Below are 25,616 nucleotides of genomic sequence, written 5' to 3' on the forward strand. Positions count from 1 at the left end.
AACGGCTTCCCTTCTGCTGGGAGCACATCCCATTGCCAATCACTGCTGAGCTGCCGGGCCCAAAGGAGACCCCTGGTTGGCTTGGGGTTCACTCTCAAGGTTTGAGCAAGGATAACCCAGAGAAATGTTATGTGTCTTCTAGTGTTAAAACAAGGTTAGTTCTTCAAAAAGTTAAACACAGAGGGGCACCTGGGTGGCTCAGTCGGTTAAGCCTCCAACTTCGGCTCAGATCACAATCCCACGGTCTGTGAGTTCGAGCCCCGCGTCGGGCTCTGGGCTGATGGCTCAGAGCCTGGAGCCTGCTTCCGATTCTGTGTCTCCCTCTCCCTCTGCCCCTCCCCCACTCATGCTCTGTCTCTCTCTCTCTCTCTCTCTCTCTCTGTGTGTCAAAAATAAATAAACATTTAAAAAAGTTAAACACAGAATTACCCATATGATCCAGCAACTGCTGTTCTGGGGATATACCCAGAATAATTGAAAAAAAAAAAAAAAAAGGACTCAAACAGCTGTATACCCGTGTTCAAAGCAGCAGTATTCAAAATAGCCAAAAGGTGGAAACAACTCAGATGTCCATGGACAGATGAGTGGATAAACAAAATGTAGTATCTACATACACTGGACTATTATTTAGCCTTAGAAAGGAATTCAATTCTGACACGTGCTATAACACAGATAAACTGTGGAGCATCTGGGTGGGTCAGTCTGTTGAGCGTCACACTTCAGCTCAGGTCATGATGTCACAGTTTGTGGGTTCAAGCCCCGCATCAGGCTCTGTGCTGACCGCTTGCTCAGAGCCAGGAGGCTGCTTCAGATTCTGTGTCTCCTTCTCTGCCCCTCCCCCACTCACACTTTGTCTCACTCTGTTTCTCAAAAATAAATAAATGTAAAAAAAAAATTAAAAAAAAAACACAGATAAACTGTGACAACATGCCGAGTGAAATAAGCAAGACACAAAGGACAAATATTATACGATTCTACATATTTGAGGTATCGAGAATAGCCCAATTCAGAGCGGGGAGGGATGGGGAATTATTAATTAATGGCTATAAATTTCCAGTTTGGGGTAATGGGAAAGTTCTGGGAATGAATGGATTGTAGTGATGGCTGCACAACACTGTGAGCGTACTTAATGCCACTGAACTGTGCACTTTAAAATGGCTAAAATGGTAAATTTTATGTAATGTATATTTTGCCATAATTTAAAAAATAGTTAAAAAATCAGATTAGTTAAAACTTTTCTAATTCACAATTCAGATTTACATGCCAACTCATTCCCATAGTGAGTTGGCACATTGTGAAATTCAATCTATAATCCAGATCAAAAAATTTTTGCCGATACATAGTTGTAATTTAATATGCAGGTCATTATTCAAGGTGAGAGGAGACGACAACAACACTGGGGTGTTCACATTAGTTTAGATAATATGCTTCATTTCCTCTGCTTTTAACAGTCCTGCCTAGGATTTGTCACAGTGCAAGAAATGAATGACCCTGGTGACAGAATGTTACAAAATTCCTTTGCAGCAATTGATAGGACTATGAAACATGTACAACATTTTCTTTAAAGTTAATATTAACTTTTTATTTTAAAAATACCAAATTCTAGGGGTGGCGGGGTGGCTCAGTCGGTTGGGCGTTCAACTTCGGCTCAGGCATGATCTCACAGTTCACGAGCTGGAGCCCTGCGTCAGGCTCTGTGCTGACAGGTCAGAGCCTGGAGCCTGCTTCAGATTCTGTCTCTCCCTCTCTCTCTGTCCCTCCCCCACTCGCACTGTCTCTCTCTCTCTCTCTCTCTCTCTCTCTCAGAAATAAAGTAAACATTGAAAATTTAAAAAAAATACCAAATTATATTTCTTTAAAAAAATATTTATTAGTTTTTGGGAGAGCACAAATGGGGGGATGAGCAAAGAGAGGGGAACAGAGGATCTGAAGGGGGCTGATAGGCTGACAGCAGCGGGCCCAATGTGGGGTCAAACCCACAAACCGCGAGATCATGATCTGAGCTGAAGTCAGATGCTCAACCAACTGAGCCACCCAGGTGGCTCCCCGAATTCGATTTCTTTTTATAGGAAAATGTTCTTTATAGGTTTTTCTCCTCCTGTGCACCATGGTCCTGGGGTTAGGAAAATATAACCCCTATACTGGCTCTCAGAGTTTACAGCCACTAGGGGACCACCAAGGACACAGCTAGAGGCAATGTCGAGGTAATGGGTACACACGGGAGATAGGCACATGACAAGCCGTGGTGAGCACACCAGGTTCCATTTTGGTGAAAATAGCCTACGATGTTAACTGGCCTATAGTAGATCCCTGTTATTTTTGTTTGTTTTTGGGTTAAGCACTCACATTGGGGTTATGCCAAGCCTGAGGTGGATAGAATTTCACATGAAGAAATGGAATACAAAACAGGTCTTGACAGAAATTTTCAACAATAAGGAATGGGCTTTCTGTTTGTTGTTGCTCTTAATGTAAAAATGTAGCCGTAAGTCATAGAAATGTCACATTTCTCTGAGGCTAAGAAGCATATGCAAGCATTTTAAACTCATTTATGAAGTAGCTAGCATGCTCTTGCTAAATAAGCTGCATGTTTTCAGCCCTCGTCCTATTCATATAATTATCAATTCTGAAAACACTCATTATTATATCTTTCTGAGAGCAATTTTTCAAAGGTTAGTTTTGAAAATATTTTTAAGATTATCTATTCCAGAGGGAGTATCTGTTTTCTGGCTTTCATGAACTGAAACATTTAAAAATAATATCCGTAAATTAAATTACAGTGAAAAGTTGTTATGTTTTTCAACTAATTTTGGCATGTGTGTTTTCTTTTCAGAAAACTTGTCTTTAAAATTATCCGTAGGGCTTGGACCCCGAGGAGACTGCTGGAGTCCTTCCCTAAATGTGCCTTCTCCACGCCAGCAAAGCCATCACGATATGTTTCTTTCTTTCTAGAAGTTACTTCACACCACCTAAAGGCATGGATTCTTTTCCAGTTGTTTCAATAAAATTACAATGAATGAATACAAGCACACACACACACACACCCCACACCTTTTAAATTAATCACGTCTAGAGACCTGGAGAGTAAGTGGCAAGAAAAAAGGAGCGAGCAGGGGATGGGGGGAAGGGGCACAGAGCAGGTGCGGTCCACGCAGATGTGGCCTGGGGAAATGCCACAGAGTAGGAGGATGGGACAGAAGGCAGTGAACATAGGCAGGGACGGAGACATCTGAAGACAGGACGGAAGAAGCCAGTAACTTGGGAATGCTCCTGGAAGCTGAGCATTGGCCACCTGAGAACCACCTTCTTTTTATCCTCCTTTTTACCTACACTCCATTCCCTTACTTGCCACCTCCCACTTTCTTCCTGTCTCTCTCTCCTGCCTTGTGTTAGTGCTATCAGCGGTCCTTAAGACAATGCTTAGCTAGAAGATCAGCAGCTTTTCAAAAGGTAGGACAAACTTCTGACCCCCTATGTCTTTCTGGGGGACCAGGTCGGGGTGGGGTGGGGGCATGGAGATGAGTAACTGCTTGGGGACAGGGTCTACAGGAAGCCAAGGGCCAATAGCACTGCAACAAGCATCAGGCTACTGCCTGGGATCCAACTTTGGCCTGTGTGCAGGGCCCACTGCCCTTCTGTGGAATATAGCTCTTCATATATAATCGCTAGTGGAGGAAAACTAGCAATCTGGGCTCCAAATCAGAAGAACTGAGTTCCGGTCTCAATGCCGTAACCTAGCTGAGCAGCCGTGCAACAGCCTGCCCCTCTTTGGACCGCAGTTTGCTCACGTGGAAAGAGAAGACTCTAGTCCATGCCAGACCTGGCTCTGTAATTACTACTTGTGAAGTCAAATGTGTTTGGCACTTGGCAGCAGGCTCTGCTTTACATAACCTGTTGTACCTTCTGAAAGTTGTCCTTCGAAAAACCACTGCCTTTTAACAGAGGGTGCAAGGCCTGTGGGAAGACAGTGAAGATCTGTCTTGAGAATGGACTCTGAAGATGGTCACCCTACCTCTTAAACAATTTTTTTAGATGTTTATTTTTGAGACAGTAGAGTCGGGGAGGAGCATGGAGGAGGGGCAGAGAGAGGGGGAGACAGAGGATCCAAAGCAGAATTCAGGTTAACAGCAGAGAGCCTGATGTGAGGCTTGAACCCATGAACCATGAAATTATGCCCCGAGCCGAAGTCAGACGCTTGACCAACTGAGCCACCCAGGCGCCCCTGATGCACCTCTTTAAATGATGTCCCAGGATCTTCCATAAGCCCCCTAGCTAAGATACTCTGATTGTTTAATCATTAATCACAGCAAATTCTTCATTCCATGTAAACCCAAGCTCCTTCTTCGACAGTTTCCTTTTCCCTGGCTTCAGTAGAGATAAGTCACTGTCTGCTCTAACATTTCAGAGATCATGAAATAAGCCACGATGCCTGCAGTGGCCACCTGAGGTCCCTCCTGGGTTCAACTAAACATTCAGACCACAAGCCTTCCAGAGGCCACACTTGACTTTAGTCAGAAAATGTGGCTAGGAATCCTAGCTGACCAGCCTGGCACTATCCACAGTTCATCACATGGAGCTCTGGTGTTAGCCTAGCATCGTGGTCAGCTCAGAAGGGCCTTGTTGCACTGTAGGAGATTTGCTGGCCTTCCAGCTTCCTCACAAAGACACAGTTCAAAAAGTTGCCGTGCTCAGGCCCAAAGGATGGTGCCCAGCCAGGTATGTATAGTTCATACAAATCATCACTGTAAAACATGCCTTATTCTTCCCTTTTGGACTGGAGCTTAGAGAAGTGATAAGTGAGAGAGCCAAGATCTCCTGACTCCAGGGACCATTCTTCTTTCTACTACATCACAGCTGCCTCATTTGGAATTTCTGATCTTCAGCGTAACTACGACATAGTCTTAACATAATTTGAGTGTATTTTAAAGAAATACACAGTAATATTGCAATATTTTCTAAAGTGCAATAGGTAGTCTTATGATTATTTTAGAAAATATTTGTATGCAGGTTAAATTAGTAAATACATCTGCAAATTCCTGGTACGTGGTAGGCATTCAGTAATTATTAACTGAACACTTCCTCAATTTGGGAGATCCCTGAATGACTTCTAAGGGCAATAGCTTTGACCTACAAGTCTAAGTCATGTTAAACAGATGGCCCCTCCAGGGTTACAGCAGGCCTTTGGTCACAAGAGCTCTATGCTGTATAGCTGTCCTTCCAGCACTCGTCCCCAACCACAATTAAACCCTCACTGACAGCAAACGCAGGGCCTTTCACCCTCAGATCAACAGGCCAAAATGTAATTAGCTGAGGGGTGTGTGGCTCTTAGACGAGGTCACCCAAATCACTGTTTTCCAAGTGGCACGGAAGGACAGAGCCAAGTCAGACCCGAGGCAGGATATTCACAGGCCTTAACTTGAGCAAGCTGGGCTCCTGCCTTCCAAAGAGACCACGGAGGGCTTGCAAGTTATCTACATCAGAAGATGTGGTCAATGCCTTACTAATTATAGTTGTTTAGCCTGCTGTTTAGAAAAAGAAGATGGGATACATACTTGGTATAACTGAAAGACCAGGAATCCAGTGATTATGTGACACACAAGGCCCTTTGACCCCCCACCCGGCGTTTCTGCCTCATAAACACACTCTCACCTTTGCATGTTGGTGTTTCTTCCTCGCAGAAGGCCTTATCCCTTCTCTCTTCCGACTAGTCAACTCTGACTCATCCCTCGATACTTAGTCCAAACTTTCCAGAACTGACCTGTGCAGAATGTTTTCCTTCTCTCACCTGAAGGCAGAAGAAAATTCTTCTATTGGACCATATGTCATGACTGTGGGCTCAGAAAATCAGGTCTGCAGGAATTATTAAGCCTTTGATGATTTGTCCCAGGCTTCTTTGAGTAAAAGAACACACATTTCATAGACTGGAGGTTGAGGGAAAGGCCCCTATGCTGTGCCCCAGGCCTTTCCTCAACCTCATTCCCTTAAAAAAACAGCCAGACCTGCTCACCTCATGAAAGCTGATGAAAGAGACTTCCTATTGGTGGCATTTTTGTACTTTTACCTTAACTGAAGAATTTTTCAGTGAAAATGAATTTCCTTTTTCTATTTTGGAAAATTACCATGAAATAAAAAATCGGTTATCTGAACAGTTGTATCAAATTTTATGCACAACGATGTTAACATGACTTCTTCAATACTCAGTTATCTTAGAGCCAATGAAGGGAACCACGTATGATCTCTAATGACCCAGGGAAAATGATGCAAATATTGCTAGAGTGAGATTACAAGAGTCATATTCATGTTTCTCTGGCACAAGAGTGAGGATTGAAGAGACCAAGAAGTCAAGGGGAAATTATTTAGTATTAGCGCATTCAAACTTAACAATTTCAAAGGAGTCTTTTGAAAGCGCCGCCCTACCAGAGGTGGGGTTTTTTGCAAGTCAGAGGATACAGCGCCACCTACTGGCCATGTAATTTGCCCAGCTGCTAGGAAGGGTTGGGGGGACTTTAGTTCAGGGGCAAAACTGCCCCAGAGATTTGAATCTCAAGCCAGTTTGGTGTTGACGGCATCTGGTGGTTGCTTCTTGGGCACAACGGACTCTCGGGAAGGAATTGGAAATGATGCGATCTGGGTTCTGGCTCTGAGGGGCCAAACCACTCACTGATCTAAAACAGTGGTTCTCAAAATCTGCCGCACATCCCAGTCACCTGGGGGCCTTAACGATCCTGATAGGCCGCCCTAGACCAGTGAAGTGCTCTGGGATGGGCCCCAGGCATCAGTGAGTTTTCAATCTCCTCAGGTGACTCCAACGGACAGCTGAGACCTGTTGTTGACAGCCAGTGTCCCATCTCCAGTTGGTTCCCCCCCCCCCCAGTGCTGACCCCAGAGAAACTTTAGTGTGAAGAACAGCAGAATAACACGTACATGTTCCTGCCCTGTCTTAGGGCTGTGATCAGAGAATGCCTCCCTGAAGGTCTGAGAGGACCCTGTGTGAGAGTCCGCCCCCCACTTACAAAAATAACTTTGTTGAGGTATAACTGACATACAATAAACTGGAAATATGTCACGTGTGCAACTGGACAAGTTTTGATATAGCCGTGAAACCATCACCACAATGAACCGTCACCACATAATGAACACATTCTTCAAGACTGAGCTGGGAGAGTCTGTTTCACACTGCTGTTTCACAGTCATTTAATATTCCATGCCAGGCATTGTGCTGGGGAGAAGGAAACACGGACTCGCCATGCACCACCCCTTTCCTGGGGGAGCTGGCTTCGGAGCATAGCTGGGATGTGAAGGAGGCATGCCTCTACCTGAGAGCACTGGTGGGGGAAGACAGGATTGGGGAAGCTGGTCAGAGGGGATTGATGGTTTAGCCGATGAAGACAGATGGAGAGGATTGTTAGCAGTTGAAGGAAAGGGGCTTTCTAAGCGCAGGGAACAGCGTGAATAGAGAATTGGAGGTACAGAGAGGAGGTGTGTTTGCGGAGCGACAGCTGTGGCCAGAGTGTCAGTGCCCTGGGCATTAGGCAAAGCTGGAGCAGTTGGTGGTGTGATGGGCCACAAGAGTTTGCCTCAATTCCGTGAGCTTTAGTCTCTCAGGGGAGAACCCCCAAAAGCCTGAAGCAGGGGGCATCGTGATCTAATTCACATCTTAGAAAGTTCATTCTGATAGCCCTCTGAGGTTGCAGGACAACCAACATGGGAAACCCTTGCAAAGTTCCCAGTGAGCAGAAACAAATGAATCGTAAGTCATATTATGTAAGAATGAAAAGCATCTTTGTACGTGAAAGCCATTTTTGTAATGTAAACATTACACATATACATATTTAGAACAATTTTTTATTTAAACAATAGCAATGAAAGTCTCTGAAAAATGGATGATAGTCCAGTCCATGAAGCCCAGAGTTATATGGCCCAGGATGTTTGAGAAGTGATGGAGACTGGCATAAGGTGATGGGGGCACAAGGACGGGGCGGGGAGGTGTCTATTTAGAAAAGATGTTCAAATAGCCTACTTCTAGTACTGAATCCAGAATCATCTTCAAATGTAAAGGAGGTAACACACAGATCATCTGTGATGACAAGTTATAAGGTCAGCCAGTTTTAAGTTACATCTACATAAATTCTTCTGCTGTGAACTGATGGCTGATGTCTTTATAGGTGTTAACAGTTCATAAGAGTGTTTCCTTTTTACCGTTTACCACCCAGCCTTGAGAACACGAGAATAAACAAAGTGATATCCTTGAGGATGCTTTCAACTTCAAAAACAGAAATAACTATTCACAGTGGACTAACAGTCAAGTCCAGATGCTTCAGGCATGGTCTGATCAGAGCTCCAGCTCCATTCTTCCTTGGTTCTCTTAGCTCTGCCCTCCTCTACATGTCGGCTCAGCAAAACCGAAGCAGTCCGAGGCTTCATACCTTTAAGCCCTCTTTGTCAAGGGAACAAAGGATTTCTCTTCCTCCAAGCTTCCTACAAAAACTGGGGCTTTTTTCTAATTGCATCCACTTATGCCATGTGTTCACCAAATCAATCACTGGCAAGGGGGATGGGGTTCCACTGATGGGCTTGGGCAAACCAAGACCCACCCTTGGAGCCGGGGGTCAGATCGGTCCTATCCAAAATGCTTGGCTGCTTCATAATGTGAGACAAGTTAAGATGTGCATGGGGAAGCAGCTGAAAATGTCTACCGCATGATTAAAAATTACCCTGGGTAGTCTAACAGCCCCTAACAAGGACAGAAGATATCAGTCTTGTTTGTCATGTGTCACGTTTGCTATTGAAAGTGAGACTCACTGCTGTGTGCATCCCCAAACGCCCATACACAAGGAAGGACACCACCTACCAAACACACTTTATTTGTTACCTTCACAGTTAATAGTCAAGAACAAATAATAATAACAACAAATAAAAATAACTTGCAAGGGGACCAGACATCAGACATAAACAAGGACACTATTAACAGTAAAGAAAGCCTGTACTAGGCGTGGCTCTGTGTGGGCGGGTGGCCGCTGCTGAGCCTCTGTCCCCAGGGAAGACTGAGGCCTCCACGAAGCATCTCTGGACTCTGTATTACAAGGCTGGACACGTGGATCAGGTCACAAGCTCTCTCTTTCATCAGCAGCAGAAGAGAATATCTGCAATTTCAAAGTGACTTCCAGCTCTTGCTCCTGGGGTTTTGTCTTCACTCTTGTACGTAGGCTCTGGGTCTCGGGTAGGACATAAGTGGGAGGAAATGTCCGTTCACTCATTGAGGAGGGGATCTGAGGACGAAGGTGATCATGCATGCCTGCCTTCATTCTCATCCTCCAGGCCCAGACTCCTGCCTCTGTTCCTTCCACTCCTGGTTACATTTTTCTTTCTCCCTGCCTCTACCCACTCCTGGCATTTCGACAACTTTAGAATGTACTCCATGGTGCACATTTCTAGTCTGGGCCTTCTAATTAACATTAAAAAGATCCTGGATTCCCAGTCACTTCTCCTCCAAAAAGCTGAGAGACAGGTCTTCTTTCTGTCTTCTTGGTATGAGACCAGGTCACAAGATCCTGGCAGGTCAAAAGTGATGAAATCCCATATTTGAGGGCTAGAAGTAGCATCCTATTTTAACTTGTGAGAGAATAAGCCCGAGAACCTTAAAAGATGGTAGTTCTTCCCACCCCTCCCTGGGATCTCCATACCTGATGTGTAAGAGTCTCTCAGAATTAGGTCACTGATCGGTAGGCTATCACAGTAATATTCTCCCAGGTACGAACAATCCTGGGGAGCTTTCCTCTAGGTTGGACATGGTTATTGTTGCCAGGAAAAACAAAAACAGAAACCTAACCATTGTACTGATTGGACAAAATCAACTGCCTTACAAGTGCGAATCGCATCTATGTGCATTTAATTTCATAGGTACTTAGCAAACAAGCATTCACTACAGTCACAGCTTCCACTGAGAGAGGCTAGGTGCTGGGTGGCAGAGAAATACCAAAGGCCAGATCTTTGTGGCTGCTCACTTGTCCATTAGTCTTTCAGACACTCAAAGTAAAAGCTCGTACACTGGGTTGAGGCCATGGATGGTCCCCAGTTTTTGCCATTCTAGACAAAAAGAGAGAAAGGGAGAGGGGGAGGGAAACTCTTAGAAAGGAACTAATGCAACAACAACATATGAGAAAATTTAGATCAATAAATTATTAACATTACTTTAATTAACATTACTTGAACAGTATTATTCAAGTTAGAATAGTCACTGGGCTAGGTTTTTATACATATTAGCTTGTTTTTTATCCTATGAGATAGGCTTTATTTTGTCCATTTCATAGACGAGAAAACAAACCTAGAGAAGTCAAATAACTTGTCAAAGATCACACATCTATTAACAAAAGATGCAAGGCATCAAACTCAGGTCTGACTCTAAATCCCATGCTTATTCTACCTCTAAAGGATTCTCTTTAGAGATTATGCTTAAAGTAAAGGCTCCCTGCATAAAGAGGAAAGGGGGTTTTACTGAGTTTGCTGCTTAGGGTTCACCTTGGTGGGAGGGCAGCAGACACTCCCATAGGATGCTCGTTCTTGGCTAGACCACGTGTCTGACCCACCATGGCACCTTCTTGTACAAGTCAACTGCTTGCACATACATTTACCGTTCAGACTTCCATGACTAAAGAAAACTTTATGTGCAAAACAAATCATGGGATTTCAAAATAGAGATAAGCCAAGTTTTCCCAGAATGTCCCTAGAACATTAGGATCCTTGGAGGCAGTGTGCTCACCTGGGCAGTCAGTAGAAGTGTAATGTGCACAGAGAATGCGGAGCCTATGCTCCCCTTCCTCAGCCCCCTCTGCCATCCTCCCGTGTCCTCCTCTTCCTTTATCCTCTTTATAATCTACTCTTCTGGGTAGGCCTCACTCACACCCCTCCCTCTTTCCCTTCCTCCCCTATTCTTCGTCTTTTAAGAACTCATTTCTCTCCTTGCTGCTCTTCCTTACCTCTCTCTTCTCTGGCCCCCTTTTCCTCTTCCTTCCTTCCTTCCTTCCTTCCTTCCTTCCTTCCTTTCTTCCTTCCTTCCTTCCTTCCTTCCAGCTCAGGACCCTAGTCCCCTTTCCCCATAAAAGTGGCCTCTTACAGTTTTCTTCAGATCACACTAAACAATGCCAGCATGATTATCCAATACAAATCTAATGAATACAAGCTATGCGCCTTGAAAATCCTCCCAAGGGAAATAAAGCATCACCAGCCTAACTTGCCTTATCTCTCTAGAAATTGATTGGGTTATGCCTTGAAGTCTGGGGAGAGGAAAGGAGAAATTTGCCTTTATATGGGCAGGCTGGAAGGAATCCACAGAACCATGTTTTCATCCAACATTTCTTCCCAGGCCTGACCTCGGTCCTAGGCCCTTAAACAGCCTAGGAATTTTCATCACAAAGACTGAAGTCATATCTGTAGAAGTTTGTAATTTAAAGGGACCTTGAGGACATCTAAATTGTTTTTATAGCTGAGGAAATAGAAGGTCAGGGAAATTAAGTGATGTGTCTAAAGTTACATAGATGGTCAGTGTTAGGGACCAAGTGGTGACTGTTTAACAATAGGAGGGAACATCCTCTAACCTTTCTCTTTTGATTAGAAAATAAACACAAAAAAAGACGGCAAGGCAGCCAGGACTTGAAGATACAATAGCCCAGTGCCTGCTCTGTCCTGGGCATTTTACTCAAAAGCCAGCTGACTCACCTAGTAGTCGGGGCGAGGCATACTTCTCTGGTTTGCATAGGGATTGTGTAGCTGACTGGGGACGTTTGTCCTGATTTTAGGGAAGATACTCCCGTCTGCTCCTAGATTGCTGAAGCCTGTAGTCTGCTTCAGTCTCAGATTTTGAAAGTCGTTCTCAATCAAGTTCTGTTCTTCAATATTCTTGTTTTTGTTCTTTGACCTATAAATGGTAACAAGAATTAGTAGGATCTGACAACGGCAGAAAGTTCCTTGAAGCAGACATTAATATCCTTTTTTAAAAATATTCTAAAACTTTGAAATAATTTCCAATTTACATATAAGGTACAAAACAAAAAATACATGCAGCTTCCATATGCCCATTACCCAGATTCCCCAATTTGTTAACATGTCTTAACCATTTAAGAATAAGTTCTTAGGTGCCCCAGGACCCATGATACCTCATTACTCCCTAAGTTTTAGGACAATCTCCTCGTAAACTCTCTGTAACCATCAAAACCAGAACATTAACGCTGGTCCAACAGTGTCATGTAATTCGGTTGGTCTCATGGAAATCTTGCTAATAATGTTACTATTCTTAAGGTGCTTTTGAATCATATATGGAAACAATCATAGAGGTCAAAGAGAAAAGCTGATTGGTGGCACCATTTTTCATTCAAGCAAAGTCAATGTGTGTGGAAGCACTTAGGTGAACAAAAGAAGTTCGAGGTATAAAGGTCTTACAAGGAGAAAAAGGCATTTCCCAGGTTCTGCTGTGACCCCTCAAGGACCTCAAGTGGAAGCATTCAAAGTTAAGGATACACACTTGCAGGTGAGGGAGGTACCTGCCCCGGATGAACTCTGTTTCCCACACACAGACCTGCCCCTGCAGTGCCCGGATGCCACAGTGTGGAGTGCATTGGTTGCATCTCTGATGCCCACAGGACACTCCTGGGGTGACAGTCATCCACCGGAAATGTCATAAGGGAAGACCCACTCACCCTGTGGACCCTGGTGGCCATCCCAACCTACAACAGAATTGCCTTCTTTTGAGAGCACTCCTGTCTAAGGTGCCTGAGGAGAGACTTCCTTCCCTTTGAAATGGGCAAGAAATTATAATTCTTGATGTGTTCCCAAGAATCATGAATGTGAGGCTGAACTAGGAGCAAACCTGGCTCTGTAGCAGGAAGGAGGAACTGAAAACATAGCTGTCACAGGGTCACAAGTTTCCACAAACAGGCCTGAGGACACTGGACACCCAAGACAGTTAGCCATCCTCCTAGGAAAGGAGGAGACAGCCTTGGTCCAGAACAGAATGTTCTAGCCATCTTCCTAGAAAAGGGAAATTCACATTCCCATTTCCCAGCTTTGCATCCTTATGATAAAGGCTCTGGAGGAAAGAGTTAATATCAAACTGGAATAAAAAAAAAGAGAGAGAGAAGAAGAAACAAAATCTATTTATCCTCTCACATTATAGTGCAAAAATACCTATTTTGCCAAAATATAAGATATGAGCTAAACGTTACAAACAAGTAGCTTTGTTTTTGCCAAAGTGCACCCGCACTTGGCACATTTAGAAGGGGAACGGAGATAATAGTGTTCTCTCTCCCTGTTAATGGAGGGAACTTTATCAAAATATTTGTCGAATAAATGAAAAGACTCGACCCAAGTTCTTAGGAAGGGCACTTAAGGCACCAGGCTGCCAAGTGGCTCTACTGACATTGATGTGAGAACCGCTGCTGCAGGGGTCTGGACCAGTCCTTGCTGAGAACAGCACTTGACAACACCAGTGGGGTTGAAAACTGCTAACAAAGGGTTTCGGTGACATCAGAAAATAGTTGCTATGTCACATTACGTGCTAAAAAAATAAATAAATAAACCTTAACCATATATGTTTTAAAACACAAAGGATACAGGGGGCCTGGGTAGCTCATTCGGCTGAGTGTCCAACTCTTGATTTCAGCTCAGGTCATGGTCTCATGGTTCGTGGAGTTTGAACTCCACGTCCGACTCTGCACTGACAGTGGGGAGCCTGCTTGGGATTCTCTCTCTGCCCCTGCCTCCACTTGCTCTCTCTCCCTCTCCCTCTCTCAAAAATAAATAAATAAAAATTTTAAAAAGGAATAAAAAAAATCCCACAAAGGATACAAAATTATGTCTATAATATCATTGAAAAAGAAAAACAATCTGGAAAGATATATGCCAAAATGTCAGTTACCTCAGGGTGGTCAATTTTGTGAATGATTTTTTAATTGTGCTCCTTTACACATTTTTCTGTTTTCTTCAGTGATCACGTATGGTTTATATAAGCCAAAGAAAATTAAGGTAAGAAAAAAAGCCAACACGCCCACAGTATTAAAGAGGCCTCGCCTTATTTCCCTTCTCTTGCCGCGGGAAGGCTGGGTATGTTTAGAACCTTGAGCATGATGCTGGTGGTGCTGTGCCCTAGGGAAAGGGACCTGTCCACTCCGTACCTCACTGAGAAGATCAATGCAATCACCAGGCCAAGAACGAGGATGCCAGCGATGCTGCCCACAATAGTTAGGATCAGCTGAAATTCTGAAAAGGAAGAGCAAAGAGTAGGCACAACCTCCCATGAGCAGCCCCCCACTGTCTACTGCAAAGGTACATGTGTTCCCAGTGGTCCCTGACTGTGAAGACAATCAGGCTCTGGTCCCTGACCCCACCAGGGGCAGCTTGGGTGGCAGGTTGGGTGGGAGACTCATCTCCTTTAGCACCTCCCCCACAACTGTGTTTTCCGAACCCAATCAGGAGAGGCTGCCTTTCCAGATAAAAGAAGACCAAAAACCTAAAGGAGGCCATGGTCAGTGGCAGGGCCTTCCTGAACTTTGTAGGAGTTGAGATCTCAACTGAGGTCCACATCCTGGCCTCACCTCTGCTGCCTTTTCCTGCCCACCATATCTGGCCTTGTTGATAAGCAGGGAGAACTAGACCGGACTTAAATTTCTCACTAATAGAGGCTTAATACAATCAGCAAGGGGAGAGTTCATTATAGCCCATTCTCTTCCTCTAGAGCTGCTCTGGCTAGCACCATCGAGCACTACAAATGTGGCTACGAGATGGCCTGTGAGTATAACACCCACAGCAGATTTCAAATACATGGTATGAAAACAAGTAAAATTTCTCATTAATAACACTTATATTGATCACATGTTAAAAAATGATATTTGTGATATATTGAGTGAAATAAAATGTTATTAAAATAATTTTATTTATGTATCTTTTAAAAATTGACTTGGGGCACCCAGGTGGCTCAGTTGGTTAGGTGTCTGACTTCAGCTCAGGTCAGGATCTCATGGTTGGTAGGTTCGAGCCCACGTTGGGCTCTGTGCTGACAGCTCAGAACCTGGAGCCTGGTTCAGATTCTGCGTCTCCCTCTCTCTCTGTTCCTCCCCCACTCACTTTCTGCTTCTTTCTCTCTCAAATATAAATAAGATATTAAAAGTTTTTTTAATTTACTTAGAATTTTTTAAATTTGAAGTTAAATATGGAGCTCACATTACATTCCTATTGGACAGTGCTATTCTAGAACCCTTTCTCTCTGTCTGCTTTGTGACTGCCATATATGCCACCTCCAACTTGGATTCATGGGGGCACAGACCACTCTGGAAATGACCTCAGAGGTCATTTGGTCCAAAACTCTCATTTTGTAGGTGCAGATGCTAAAAGCCCAGAAGGAAGAAATGACTTAGCAAATACAGCCTTGCAACCAAATATAGTAGAAATTGAGAGCATTTTTCATCATGAATTTTGTGGCTCACTGGGAGGCCACAGTCATGTTTCCTCCATCTTGGATCATTGGTCTTTAGTTTGTGAGGTAAGATTTAAAATATAATTAAAAATATAAAGTTAGTATTGTCCTAGACTGGTGGCAGTGGGATGTGGGAGAGAACAAAGCATCTGAACTTGCAACAACACACCGCAAGCTAGTAAGTGGCTCTGGAACAAAAAGATTTGAGTATCTCAATGTCTGGGTTTTAGTTCTGCTCTCCCACGATCACAGACATTTTTGGAACATACTGGTCTTTTACCCTTACTAGTAACAGAAAATGCATATTTCAGCCGATGTACAGAATGAACAGAATGTTTGGACGCCCTCCTCTGGTCCGGCCAAGTGCAGAGGCGCCAGCCTCCCTCGTGGGCTGGGTTCTGTTATTTCCTACAGCTGAGGTGCTGCTGCTCATGACCTAAGGGCAGGAATGGGATGGCATGACCCAGAAGACCAACTGGAGGCAGAGTTTCTCACTCTTTATGAAGGGAGCCAGAGACTTTGGAGTCCTGGGCAGAATTTTGAATGTGCTCCATATTTCTCAGATGATTACTAACAAAGCAAAACTTTTATACTCACGGTCTTTACAGTTGACTCCATTGTAGCCAAAGGCACACCTAAAATACAATAACGGAAACCATGGTACAGAGTCTCCATGGGGAGCATGTCAGACTTTCCGCCCAGCCTCCAGTCTTCCTTTCCATCTTCCTTTCATTCTCCCCCCTCCTTCTCCTCTTCCTCTTTTCTGCCTTACGCTTCCATTCTTCTGGGTGAGCACCTTCCATGGAGCTCTGGAAGGCTGAAGAGGGTACACAATTCCCAGTGGCCCCATTTCCTACTGACTGAACACTCCATCCTCTGGGCTCCAGAAAGATTCGGCAATTCAGGCTACGCTGAACCCTAGAGGCATGGAGCACTGTGGGTTCCCCTTGGCTGCGAGGCCACATGTCCCTGCCACTTATCTGCTGCCCTGTGAGCTGGGGCTTGTTATTTACATTCTCTGAGCTTCACTTTCCTTACCTGCAAATGAGGAACAAATCCATTCCCGACAGCATTGTTTTGGGAGACATATTACCTAGCAAGGTTCCCAGTGCACAGAGAATGTTCAAAAACCATTGATGATGATGACAGTGATAGGATCATGCTCTTATCTTACCAACTTATGGAAGCATTCCAACATCCTGACCCTAAACCCATGCATATGTCTACAAGTTCTATCCTTTTTGGCTAGTTCAAGCTATGGCAAGATGAAAAAGAGTGGTTTCTCTTACTCTCGACAGATTCCATGATCATCTTCCTCGTAGCCTGAGAGGCACACGCATTCGGGGCTCCCACTGTTCTTGTTCAGTAAGCATTGCTTATTATGGTCTGCATTGCAGGTGTCAGGACACTTTGGAGCAGAGGCTTCAAAACAGAATTTCTGGGTGATTTTCAGAAACAACGCCTTCAACCCCCAAGTGATATGTCACAGAACACAATTTTTCACATTGCTTTTTCTGGGTCAGGTGAGGTGCTCCCTGGCTGTGCACATGACACGCTCCCTGTGAAGCTGCACATGGGCTTCCTCACCAGCTCGGAGCCAAGGCCTCAGTCCAGGCCCATGTGGCTAAAGCCCAAATGCACACCCCTGAGACACATGGACACTTGAGCAGTAAAGCTTGTATTTTGCAAATGCAAAAGGAGAGAAGGTGGGAGTTGTGAAGAAATTTCACAAGCAGGTAGAACACTCACCAACACACACAGGGATCTGGATGTCAGGTCTTTCCATCCCCGGCTTGCATTTACACAGCAAACCGTTGTCACATTTGTCTTGCTGGTTTTCCTTTTCACAACCATAATAATCACACAGGCTTTGAACTGAGAGGGACAAACAATTCAAGAATACAGTCAGAAAGACAATATGAATAAAGTAACTTGTGAAAGCATTTTACTCCATTGTTATACACACCTTTCTATACAGTTTTGGATTTAACAAAAGGAAATCTGGGATATTGAAATCCAACTCCCTAATTTTCCCTTCTATGACCATGTCCTTATAGTATTCAATTCAAATTAATTCAATAGAAGGTAGTACAATTATGTTCAAGGGCAAGATCTCTTTTTCACTTAGTTCTATGCTGGGATCCACAAGGGACACAGTAGTTATATAACTTTTGGGCCCCATCTTTGTGGAGTTACATGTCTGAGCCCACAGAAAGTCCCCCCAGTCAACTCACGGTCCAGACTTTAAGTACAATGGGAATTCAGAGGCTCAACTAGCTAAAGACAACCTTATGAAGGTTCTAGGAGGTGGGCTAAGTCTTGAAGGATAGGGAAGATTTGAGCAGTCAAAGGAGAGGCAGTCTGTCAAGTGGAGAAAAGTAGGCATGAAAAGCAGCAAAGGACTCTTGTCAGGGAGTAGTGAAGTTGTCCTTGGGCAGGGGAGAGGTGGTGTGTCGAGGTGGGAGAGAGATGAGAATTCTTGGCCCTGCCATTTACTGGCTATGAGCTGTCTGTTCGGTTTTTTGATTTTTGGTGGATCCAGGTGTCCTCTATCTATAAAACGGGGCTAATAATTCTTGTTTCACATGATTATTGTGAGAATTGAATGATGTCAATGCAAGTGCCACACCAGGAACCTCAACAAATAATCATGCTTTTGTTCAGTCACATGTACAGCAGAGTTTGAATGCCAGGCTAAGGATGTTGACTTTTATCCTACAAGCCTGGGAATCCATTGGTAGATTCTGAGCAGAAGCATGGCATGAGAATGCATTCTTTTAAGAATGTTAGTCTAGAAGCATGTTGAAAGACATTAGGGATAAAAAAAATGAATCTGAGAATAGAGTAAGGGGCAAACATAGGAGCAGGTAAAACAGAAAGTAGTTATTCTCTTCTAAACATCCCACACCTGTAACTAACCTTCCTTCATCACCTGCCATTTGAAAAGGCCGACTAGGGGCACCTGCATGGCTCAGTCAATTAAGTGTCCAACTCTTGATTTCAGCTCAGGTCATGATCTCATGGTTTGTGAGTTTGAGCCCTGCATCAGGCTCTGCACTGACAGCACAGAGCCTGCCCAGGATTCTCTCTCCCTCTCTTTATCCCTCCTCCACTCTTTCTCTCAAAATAAATAAACTTAAAAAAATAAATAAAAAATAAAAAGAAATGGACATATGGTTTGCACAGGAAATTCTCAGATGAGATTTATAAACAAAATACAGAAAGAAGGTCCCATAACCAAAGACAGAATATTAATAGTGTAATAAAATCTAGAGCCCCAAATGAGATCAAGCTTGCCACAGACAAAACCCAAACAACAAACAGGAAAACCAACAACAAAGAGCAAACGGGTAAAATAGAAAGATAGGTGAACGAATGGAGGGTCATGTGTGTATTTCATGCTATGGAGCCCACAGAAAGGCCAGGTCTGGCGGCTGTCATGTTGATGGGTGACATGAGAGAAACACAACTAGTCTTCTCCAGTCTCTTCTGCCAGGAAGGAACACTCAGTGAAGAGTTGAATGCACATTGCCAAGAGGCACCAAGGAGAAGGTATGGTGCAGAGGGGCCTCCATTGTTTCAGGTAGAAGGTAAGTGCTTTACCCCAGATCATTTACATTCCAGATCCTGAGAGAACAGTGAGAATCTGGGTGAAATCTCGAAGAAAGTGGAAAGGTGCTGGAAAGCTATACACGAACAGGATTTGTGTATTTCCAAAAAGAGAAAACAGTTTTGCAAACTAGGCCATAAAGGTTACATTCATTAAAAAGCAAAAATTTAAGAGACTCAAGGAGAAGTTTCAGCAGGAGCAAAAAGAAGGATGAGAGAGGCCAGGAGGGGAATTATGGCCTTACAACAAATAAATGGTTGCTGTTTCAGGCCACTAAGGTTGGGGTGGTTTGTGACACAGCAAAAGTGAATTGTTCCAGCTGTGCTAGGGGCTTGCGTGTCAGCCTAAAGGGGAAACAGAGTAAGGAAGGCTTTCTATGATCATTTGGAAGCTACAAGTTGGTATAAAGCATTCTTCTTTCTCCTTTCTTTATCTTTTCCTGTCCAGAGACCATCTGTTCACGACTGCCTTCCAAAGAGAGGAGCAAAGTGGTCAGAGTGATAAGTAGAGCCAGTGAGGGAGGAGAGGGAAGAAGAATGACTAATTAACAGGCATTGGGCCCATCAGTGGATTCAATTCTCCTGCTTTTCTTGCCCTCTTCTCACATGTAATGGAAATGTTTTCAAAAAGGGAGGTTTTTAGGTAAACTTCGAATAAAATTACTGAATACTTACTAATATATCCTGTAATGTCATCCTTGTTGTTTTCAATTGCTTTCTGAATGGATTCAGACACGGTCACCTCATCTTCTTTTGTAGTTTGTGTGAAAATGTTTACGACTTCTACAGAGACATCCTTATCACCAGCACGTGTTTCCGATCTTGCTGAAGGAGAGGTGCTAAAAATGAAATGAATCCATCACTTGATGAACTGAAGAATTGACAGATTGATCTTCAAACCTCCTGGACTCCCCAGTCTCTCAGCTCCAGCCCTGAGCCACTGTCTTATATCCACAACTGGGGCCCAAACATGAAGGCCTGGCCTTGTAGTATGCTAGCAATTTACAGGCCTGGAGCTCTCTCTTCCATGTGTGCTCAGAGGAAATCTATGGCTAAAACGATGCCCTATTGGAGGATATTGAGAAAAATTGTGGACAATCCGTTTTAGGTGCTAAAAGCCTGAAACTGACCAGAACAAGAACAAGTAACATCTGAAATAGTAAGTTGTCACTTTCTGTAGAAAATCAAGAGTAGGTCTTAGAGCACCTGTGTGGCTCAGTCGGTTAAGCATCTGGCTTTGGCTCAGGTCATGATCTCCTGATTCCTGAGTTTGAGCCCCCATCGGGCTCTCTGCTGTCAGCATGGAACCCACTGTGGGTCCAGTCTCACTCTCTCTGCCTCTCTCCCATGCTCGCTCGCGCGCTCTCTCTCTCTCTCAAAAATAAATAAACACTAAAAAAACAAATTAAAAAAAAAGAGTAGGTTTCTTGCTGAGCTGGCAAACCTCACTTATACTTTAAGGGAGACAGAAGGGTGTGAATGTGCATTCCTCTCTTGCACAGAGAGTGCAGTAATCAACCACACTGAGTCTGGGTCATTCCCCAGAGGGCCAGGGGGTCAGCAGGCAGATTCAGCTCAGACACTGAACGAAGGAGGGTGGGGCTACAGGGAACATGAGCACAGAACACCACATCAGATCCCCTGATTGTGAGTGCCTGCTGTGAGCAAGACATTGCATGGTCTCTCTCCACTGGGCGCTGCAGTTTGGAGCCCCAAGAACCTCTGTGTCAAATTCTAATTCTTCCACTGTCCAAGAGGAATCGAGTGACACAATCACTAAAAGAGAGGGTGGGGGAAAGGACTTTCAAAAAGTCCTTCCCTCTCCAGCCTGTGGCTGTGTGTGTGTGTGTGTGTGTGTGTGTGTGTGTGTTTTAAGCAGGCTTCACACCCAAGCACAGGACCCAACATGGGGCTTGAACTCACAACTCTCACATCAAGACCTGAGCTGAGGTCAGGAGTCAGACACTCAACCGACAGAGCCACGCAGGTGCACCATTGGCTATGTGTTTTTTAAGATTCATGCTATATTTTTCCTGTTCTTTTTTTCTTCTAGACTCCATTTTGACTTCTGAATAAATATCAGAAGCTTGAAAACATAGCCAACCTACTTAGGAAATGTTTACAGCCATATTAATTCCTCAGAACAATTGAGAAAATCCAAACTCAAATGGTCACCGCAAAAGGGAGTCCGAAAAGCAAAATGGGATTCAGATTCTAATTTAAAATTCCCTCCCGTGATTAATTCATGATAGGATTTGGAGGTGACGATGGAACAGACAGGGCAGTGAGAAAGGGGTATTTGATACAAGTCCTTTATCAGGTGAAAAATGACCAGAAATCTATAGAATAATTTTGCAGTAGGGCTAGGAAGGAAAGGCTAGCCACAATTCATTCACTCAAAGAACCTACTAGCACACCCTCCAATTCAGGAGGCAAGATACTACAACGAAGGGAAAAAATGGAACCGCTGTGTATTTAGTGACAAAACAACGTGGCATATTACCTGCCTCCAAAGTCCCCCATCGATCCACTTACCTTACTTCACGAATTATAGTCTGTCCATAATCAAAACTGTTAAATGCATTCACAAACTGTGAAGGAGAAGAACAGATTTAGTAATAACCACGAAGAGGGGGGGAAATGTGATACTATATCTAGGTGCTCACAAAAACACATTTCTAACCTCTTTGGTGTAAATATACATGGTTAATCACAGCAGTTTGCTCCTTGCATGTGCTCTAACACATTTTGATAGTTTTTGTTCCAAAATAGTAAGATTCTGATGTAAAGTCAGCGTTCTCCAGGAAAAAAGACAGACACCTAAAGCACCCAGCCAAATCAATGGTCATACTTTTAAAACTAAGGAGACTAACTTGTTAAGTTTGTATTTTCAAAGTCACTGTGAAGTTTTGCATATTTGTTAGACTTATCTATAAAGCATGCTTCACACACTCATCAGTCTACCCAAGGAACGCTTATTTAATTTCCCACCTTGCTGAGGCAGGATGCCAGACACAGAGGTTACAAAGACGGCAGGCTGTGCCCTGAGATCGGACAGGGGACTACACCATGAAGTTGAGACAGGTAAGCACCACGGAGCAATACGATCTACCATAGAAATCCAAAAATACTCTCTTACAGTTGCAGAGAACCAGAGAGGGCTTCCTAAAGCAGACAAGCCTTAAAGCATTTCGGAGGCAGTGCTGGGACACAGAGAGGGGGAAGGAGCCCACACACTAATGTTCAGAAGCAGCGTGGCTCAGAAAAGAGCAGGCTGGACTGGGAAGAACACCTAAGGTCACAGTTCTCCATGTGTCAGCTTTTGTAGAACTTCTTTGGACCTCATTCTTCTCATGGGAACCCTTGCTGTAGCAGTAATTCCTACCAACAGGGCTATTATTGGTATAAAATGAGATGGAATTGATACATGACTTTGTGAGCTGGAAGGGGCTCCAGCACAAGTACATGTCACTAGGCAGAATTGTGTCATGGGACCTCAGGCAGGGGTGAAGTGGAGGGGGGTGTGAGAGGGTCCCAATTAGAATGTAAGTTTTCTCTTTCTCATAACCTCCCCCGCCCCCACCCCATAGCACTCAACACAGGTCAATCCCCAGGAAATGTTCAACAAACACTGGCTGACTGATGACTGAATAAATTAAATGTGAAAGACATGACCTTGAACATGTCTTCCCTCCTGTGGGCCCCAGTCTCCATATTTATTATATGAGTGTTCCACTGGGTTGGTGCAACCTTTTTATAATCCAATGACTTTTTACTATTTTTCTCCTCATGGTGACCCAATGCTTTAAAAGATCCTGGTAACCAATGTCGTTTAAAAAGATGTTAAATCATTTCTCTTTTATTCTAGTCAAATTCAAACAAATCTGATGCTCTAGTGAGTCTGGGTAGCCTTACATCCAGAATACATCCATATGCCTTTTAGTTCTTTTAAATACGAGGAATAGCTGGCATTTATGTAAACCATCAGGGGCCTGGGAGTTCACTTAGCAACAAGTTCATTGGTCATCCTCCAAGGGCCCTCTCATTCCCCTACTGACCATTGTCCACTTAATTTTCTCATGCCTATAGAAGAGATTACAAAATTAGCATCTGACATAGGAGAAAGTATCTCTGTTTTTTTGTTTTTGTTTTTTGTTTTTTTTAAATCTTCCAGGTCACCCTTTGAGGCTGTCCAGATATACACATATCAAACTGAAGGGCTGTAAGTCTGGACAAGAAGGCAGTAGCTATCCAAACAGGCCTGCTGGCCCTCTACTGCACGACACAGCCAGCAGGTGAGAAGGAGAAGAAGCAGTTTTGTGGTCAGGCAGGTCTGAGTTCAAGTCCCTACCTCCTCACTCATCAGCTGGGTGACCTTCAGTCAGTTAATTAACCTTCCTGATCCTTAACAGCCTCATCAGCAAAATAGCACCATTGTACCACCTTCTCCATTAGGTTGTTTTGGGAATTAGAAACATTACACATAAAATGCCAGGCACGTATGCAACAGGGAAACTCCACATCCCTTTGCAGACTGTCCATCTGGATCCAGCTGGATAGAAAATGGGCCCTGGGAGACATCTTGGGGCCTGAGCTGGGACTGCCCTGGCTACAAAGTCTGCTAAGAGGACCTTGAAGAAAGTCAATTATCTCTCTTTTCTTGTCTGTAAGAGCCGCAAATGAGTTCTGGCATATCCTCTTCAGAAAAAAAACTTGCTGAAAATTATAAGAATGCTCTCTCCCCTTCGTGGTCCCTCTGAAACCATCAAGACCTGACTGAGACCAAGTCTCAAAATCAGTCTCTGAAGACCAGGGCATAGGCCTGTAGCAGGAGGGCGCTTGTGGACACTCATACCCAAAGCAAGTTTGGGGAACGTGGTGGCCACAGGGGCCACTGCTCAGTAAAGCCACCTGAGACAGTAGAGGAGTTCCCTGGAAATAGGAACACATGGATGTTGCTGTCCTCAATGCACCGGAAAATCATCCAAGTGGGAGAACTGGAATGTAGATCTAGGATTAGACGATAGGTCATGGCCAGCTGGCCCGTCGTGCACAGGCGGTATGTGCAAGGCCAAGGCCAGGAGGCTGCAGTTAGGTTTCACCCTAGCAGTGCCAGGCACCGGCTGTTTGGTCGTGAGCACTAGCTGTCTCTGTACAATCTGTAAATCATCTGGACAATAATGTTTTATGTTTTACCGTTCTACTAGCAAAACTCTTCTGTGATGAAATAATTCAGAATTGAAAGGTATGGTCTTTTTAACTTTTAAAAGTGTTTCCCCACCTAGGGTTCTAAGACATATTTACTGGCTCCTTGTTTTTTTTTTTTTCTTTAAAACTAAACTTTCAGAAACACTGGTCTAACATAGATCCGGAATGGAGATTTCCACCCCTTTTCATGCTGGCACATTCACTCACAATCATCAAAATGAAATGAAGCTAAGGTTCATTTTGACTTTTTCGACAGTGGGGGGAGAAAAAGTAACAGATACTAATCTGAACAGAGTTCCTTTTCCAGGCATTAAAAAAAAGCCCGACTAGGATAGAAGTATATGCAAATTTGAGGGTAGAAAGGAAAAAAAGAAACCTTAATTTTTTTCTCTTCAATCCTACGAAAATATTTTATTTTTTATTTTTTTTCCTACGAAAATATTTTAAAACATCATTATATTTATGTGTCCATTTTAAAATATTCTTTTCTTTTAATGTTTATTTTTGGGAGAGAGAGAGAGGATGCAAGTGGGGGAGGGGCAGAGAGAGAAGGAGACAGAGGATCTGAAACAGTCTTTGGACTGAAAGCAGAGAGCCCGACGTGGGGCTGGAACTCACGAATTTCGAGACCATGACCCGAGGCGAAGTCTGCCGCTTAACTGACTGAGCCACCCAGACACCCCTCCATTTAAAAATATTCTCATAGCTTCTGTATCAAAGAGTATGGTATGGTTGGAACAAGCCTCGGAGGGCCCTCTGCCGTGCTTAGTGTTAGTCATCTAGGTGCAGGATCATGGGGAGGCCTAAGCGTCCTAGCAGAAGGAGCCCGGGCAACCAGGTGCCAGGGGCTCAGGACAGTTGCTATTTACCAACCAGTAAGGGTGCATTTCACTATTTCACGGACTAATACAGCTGCACTGTACGGACTGAATACCAGTCCTACATCCGTAAGTCATTGTTAGAATAAAGGACACTTATGCAGGAAGAAAGGTAGGAAAATACTTACAAATTCAGTAACTTTAATATGTAATTTTTGATAGGCCATAGAATTTTCATCTTCTAAACCAGACATTTCTGATACTTTTACTGTAATTGTTCCAGGGAATAGCTTTCCTGAAATTTAAGCAGAATCTTTTTTGTAATATTTAACATAAAAAGGGTTAATTTCCATTGTGTTTAAAACATAGATTATTCTCTAAAATTCTAAACATCATATGATGATTATTATGGGAAGTCTGGAAGTATGAAAAATGTTGCCCCAGATCTCACCCAGCCTAACGCAACCATTTTTGCTTTGGTACAGTTTGCCCAGCTTTTGTTTTCCGTGCATAGTTTGCAT

The 25,616-nt window shown here is 43.8% G+C and overlaps 1 protein-coding gene across 1 annotated transcript in view; it reads right to left on the minus strand.

Moving 5' to 3' along the window:
- Positions 1-8,845: 8,845 nt before the first annotated feature.
- The window catches only part of LOC125917529 (mucin-13-like), a 49,523-nt gene continuing 32,752 nt past the window's right edge, over positions 8,846-25,616 (minus strand). The window contains exons 5-13 of the mRNA XM_049623708.1: positions 25,284-25,390; positions 21,605-21,660; positions 19,745-19,908; positions 17,210-17,335; positions 16,750-16,882; positions 16,058-16,095; positions 14,163-14,247; positions 11,713-11,911; positions 8,846-10,083 (exon numbers count right to left, since the gene is read on the minus strand). Coding sequence (XP_049479665.1) covers positions 11,713-11,911; positions 14,163-14,247; positions 16,058-16,095; positions 16,750-16,882; positions 17,210-17,335; positions 19,745-19,908; positions 21,605-21,660; positions 25,284-25,390 — 908 coding nt within the window. The 3' untranslated portion in view covers positions 8,846-10,083. The remainder of the gene's footprint in view (positions 10,084-11,712; positions 11,912-14,162; positions 14,248-16,057; positions 16,096-16,749; positions 16,883-17,209; positions 17,336-19,744; positions 19,909-21,604; positions 21,661-25,283; positions 25,391-25,616) is intronic.

Source organism: Panthera uncia, unplaced genomic scaffold (genome assembly GCF_023721935.1).
Source record: "Panthera uncia isolate 11264 unplaced genomic scaffold, Puncia_PCG_1.0 HiC_scaffold_196, whole genome shotgun sequence".
Lineage (NCBI taxonomy): Eukaryota > Metazoa > Chordata > Mammalia > Carnivora > Felidae > Panthera > Panthera uncia.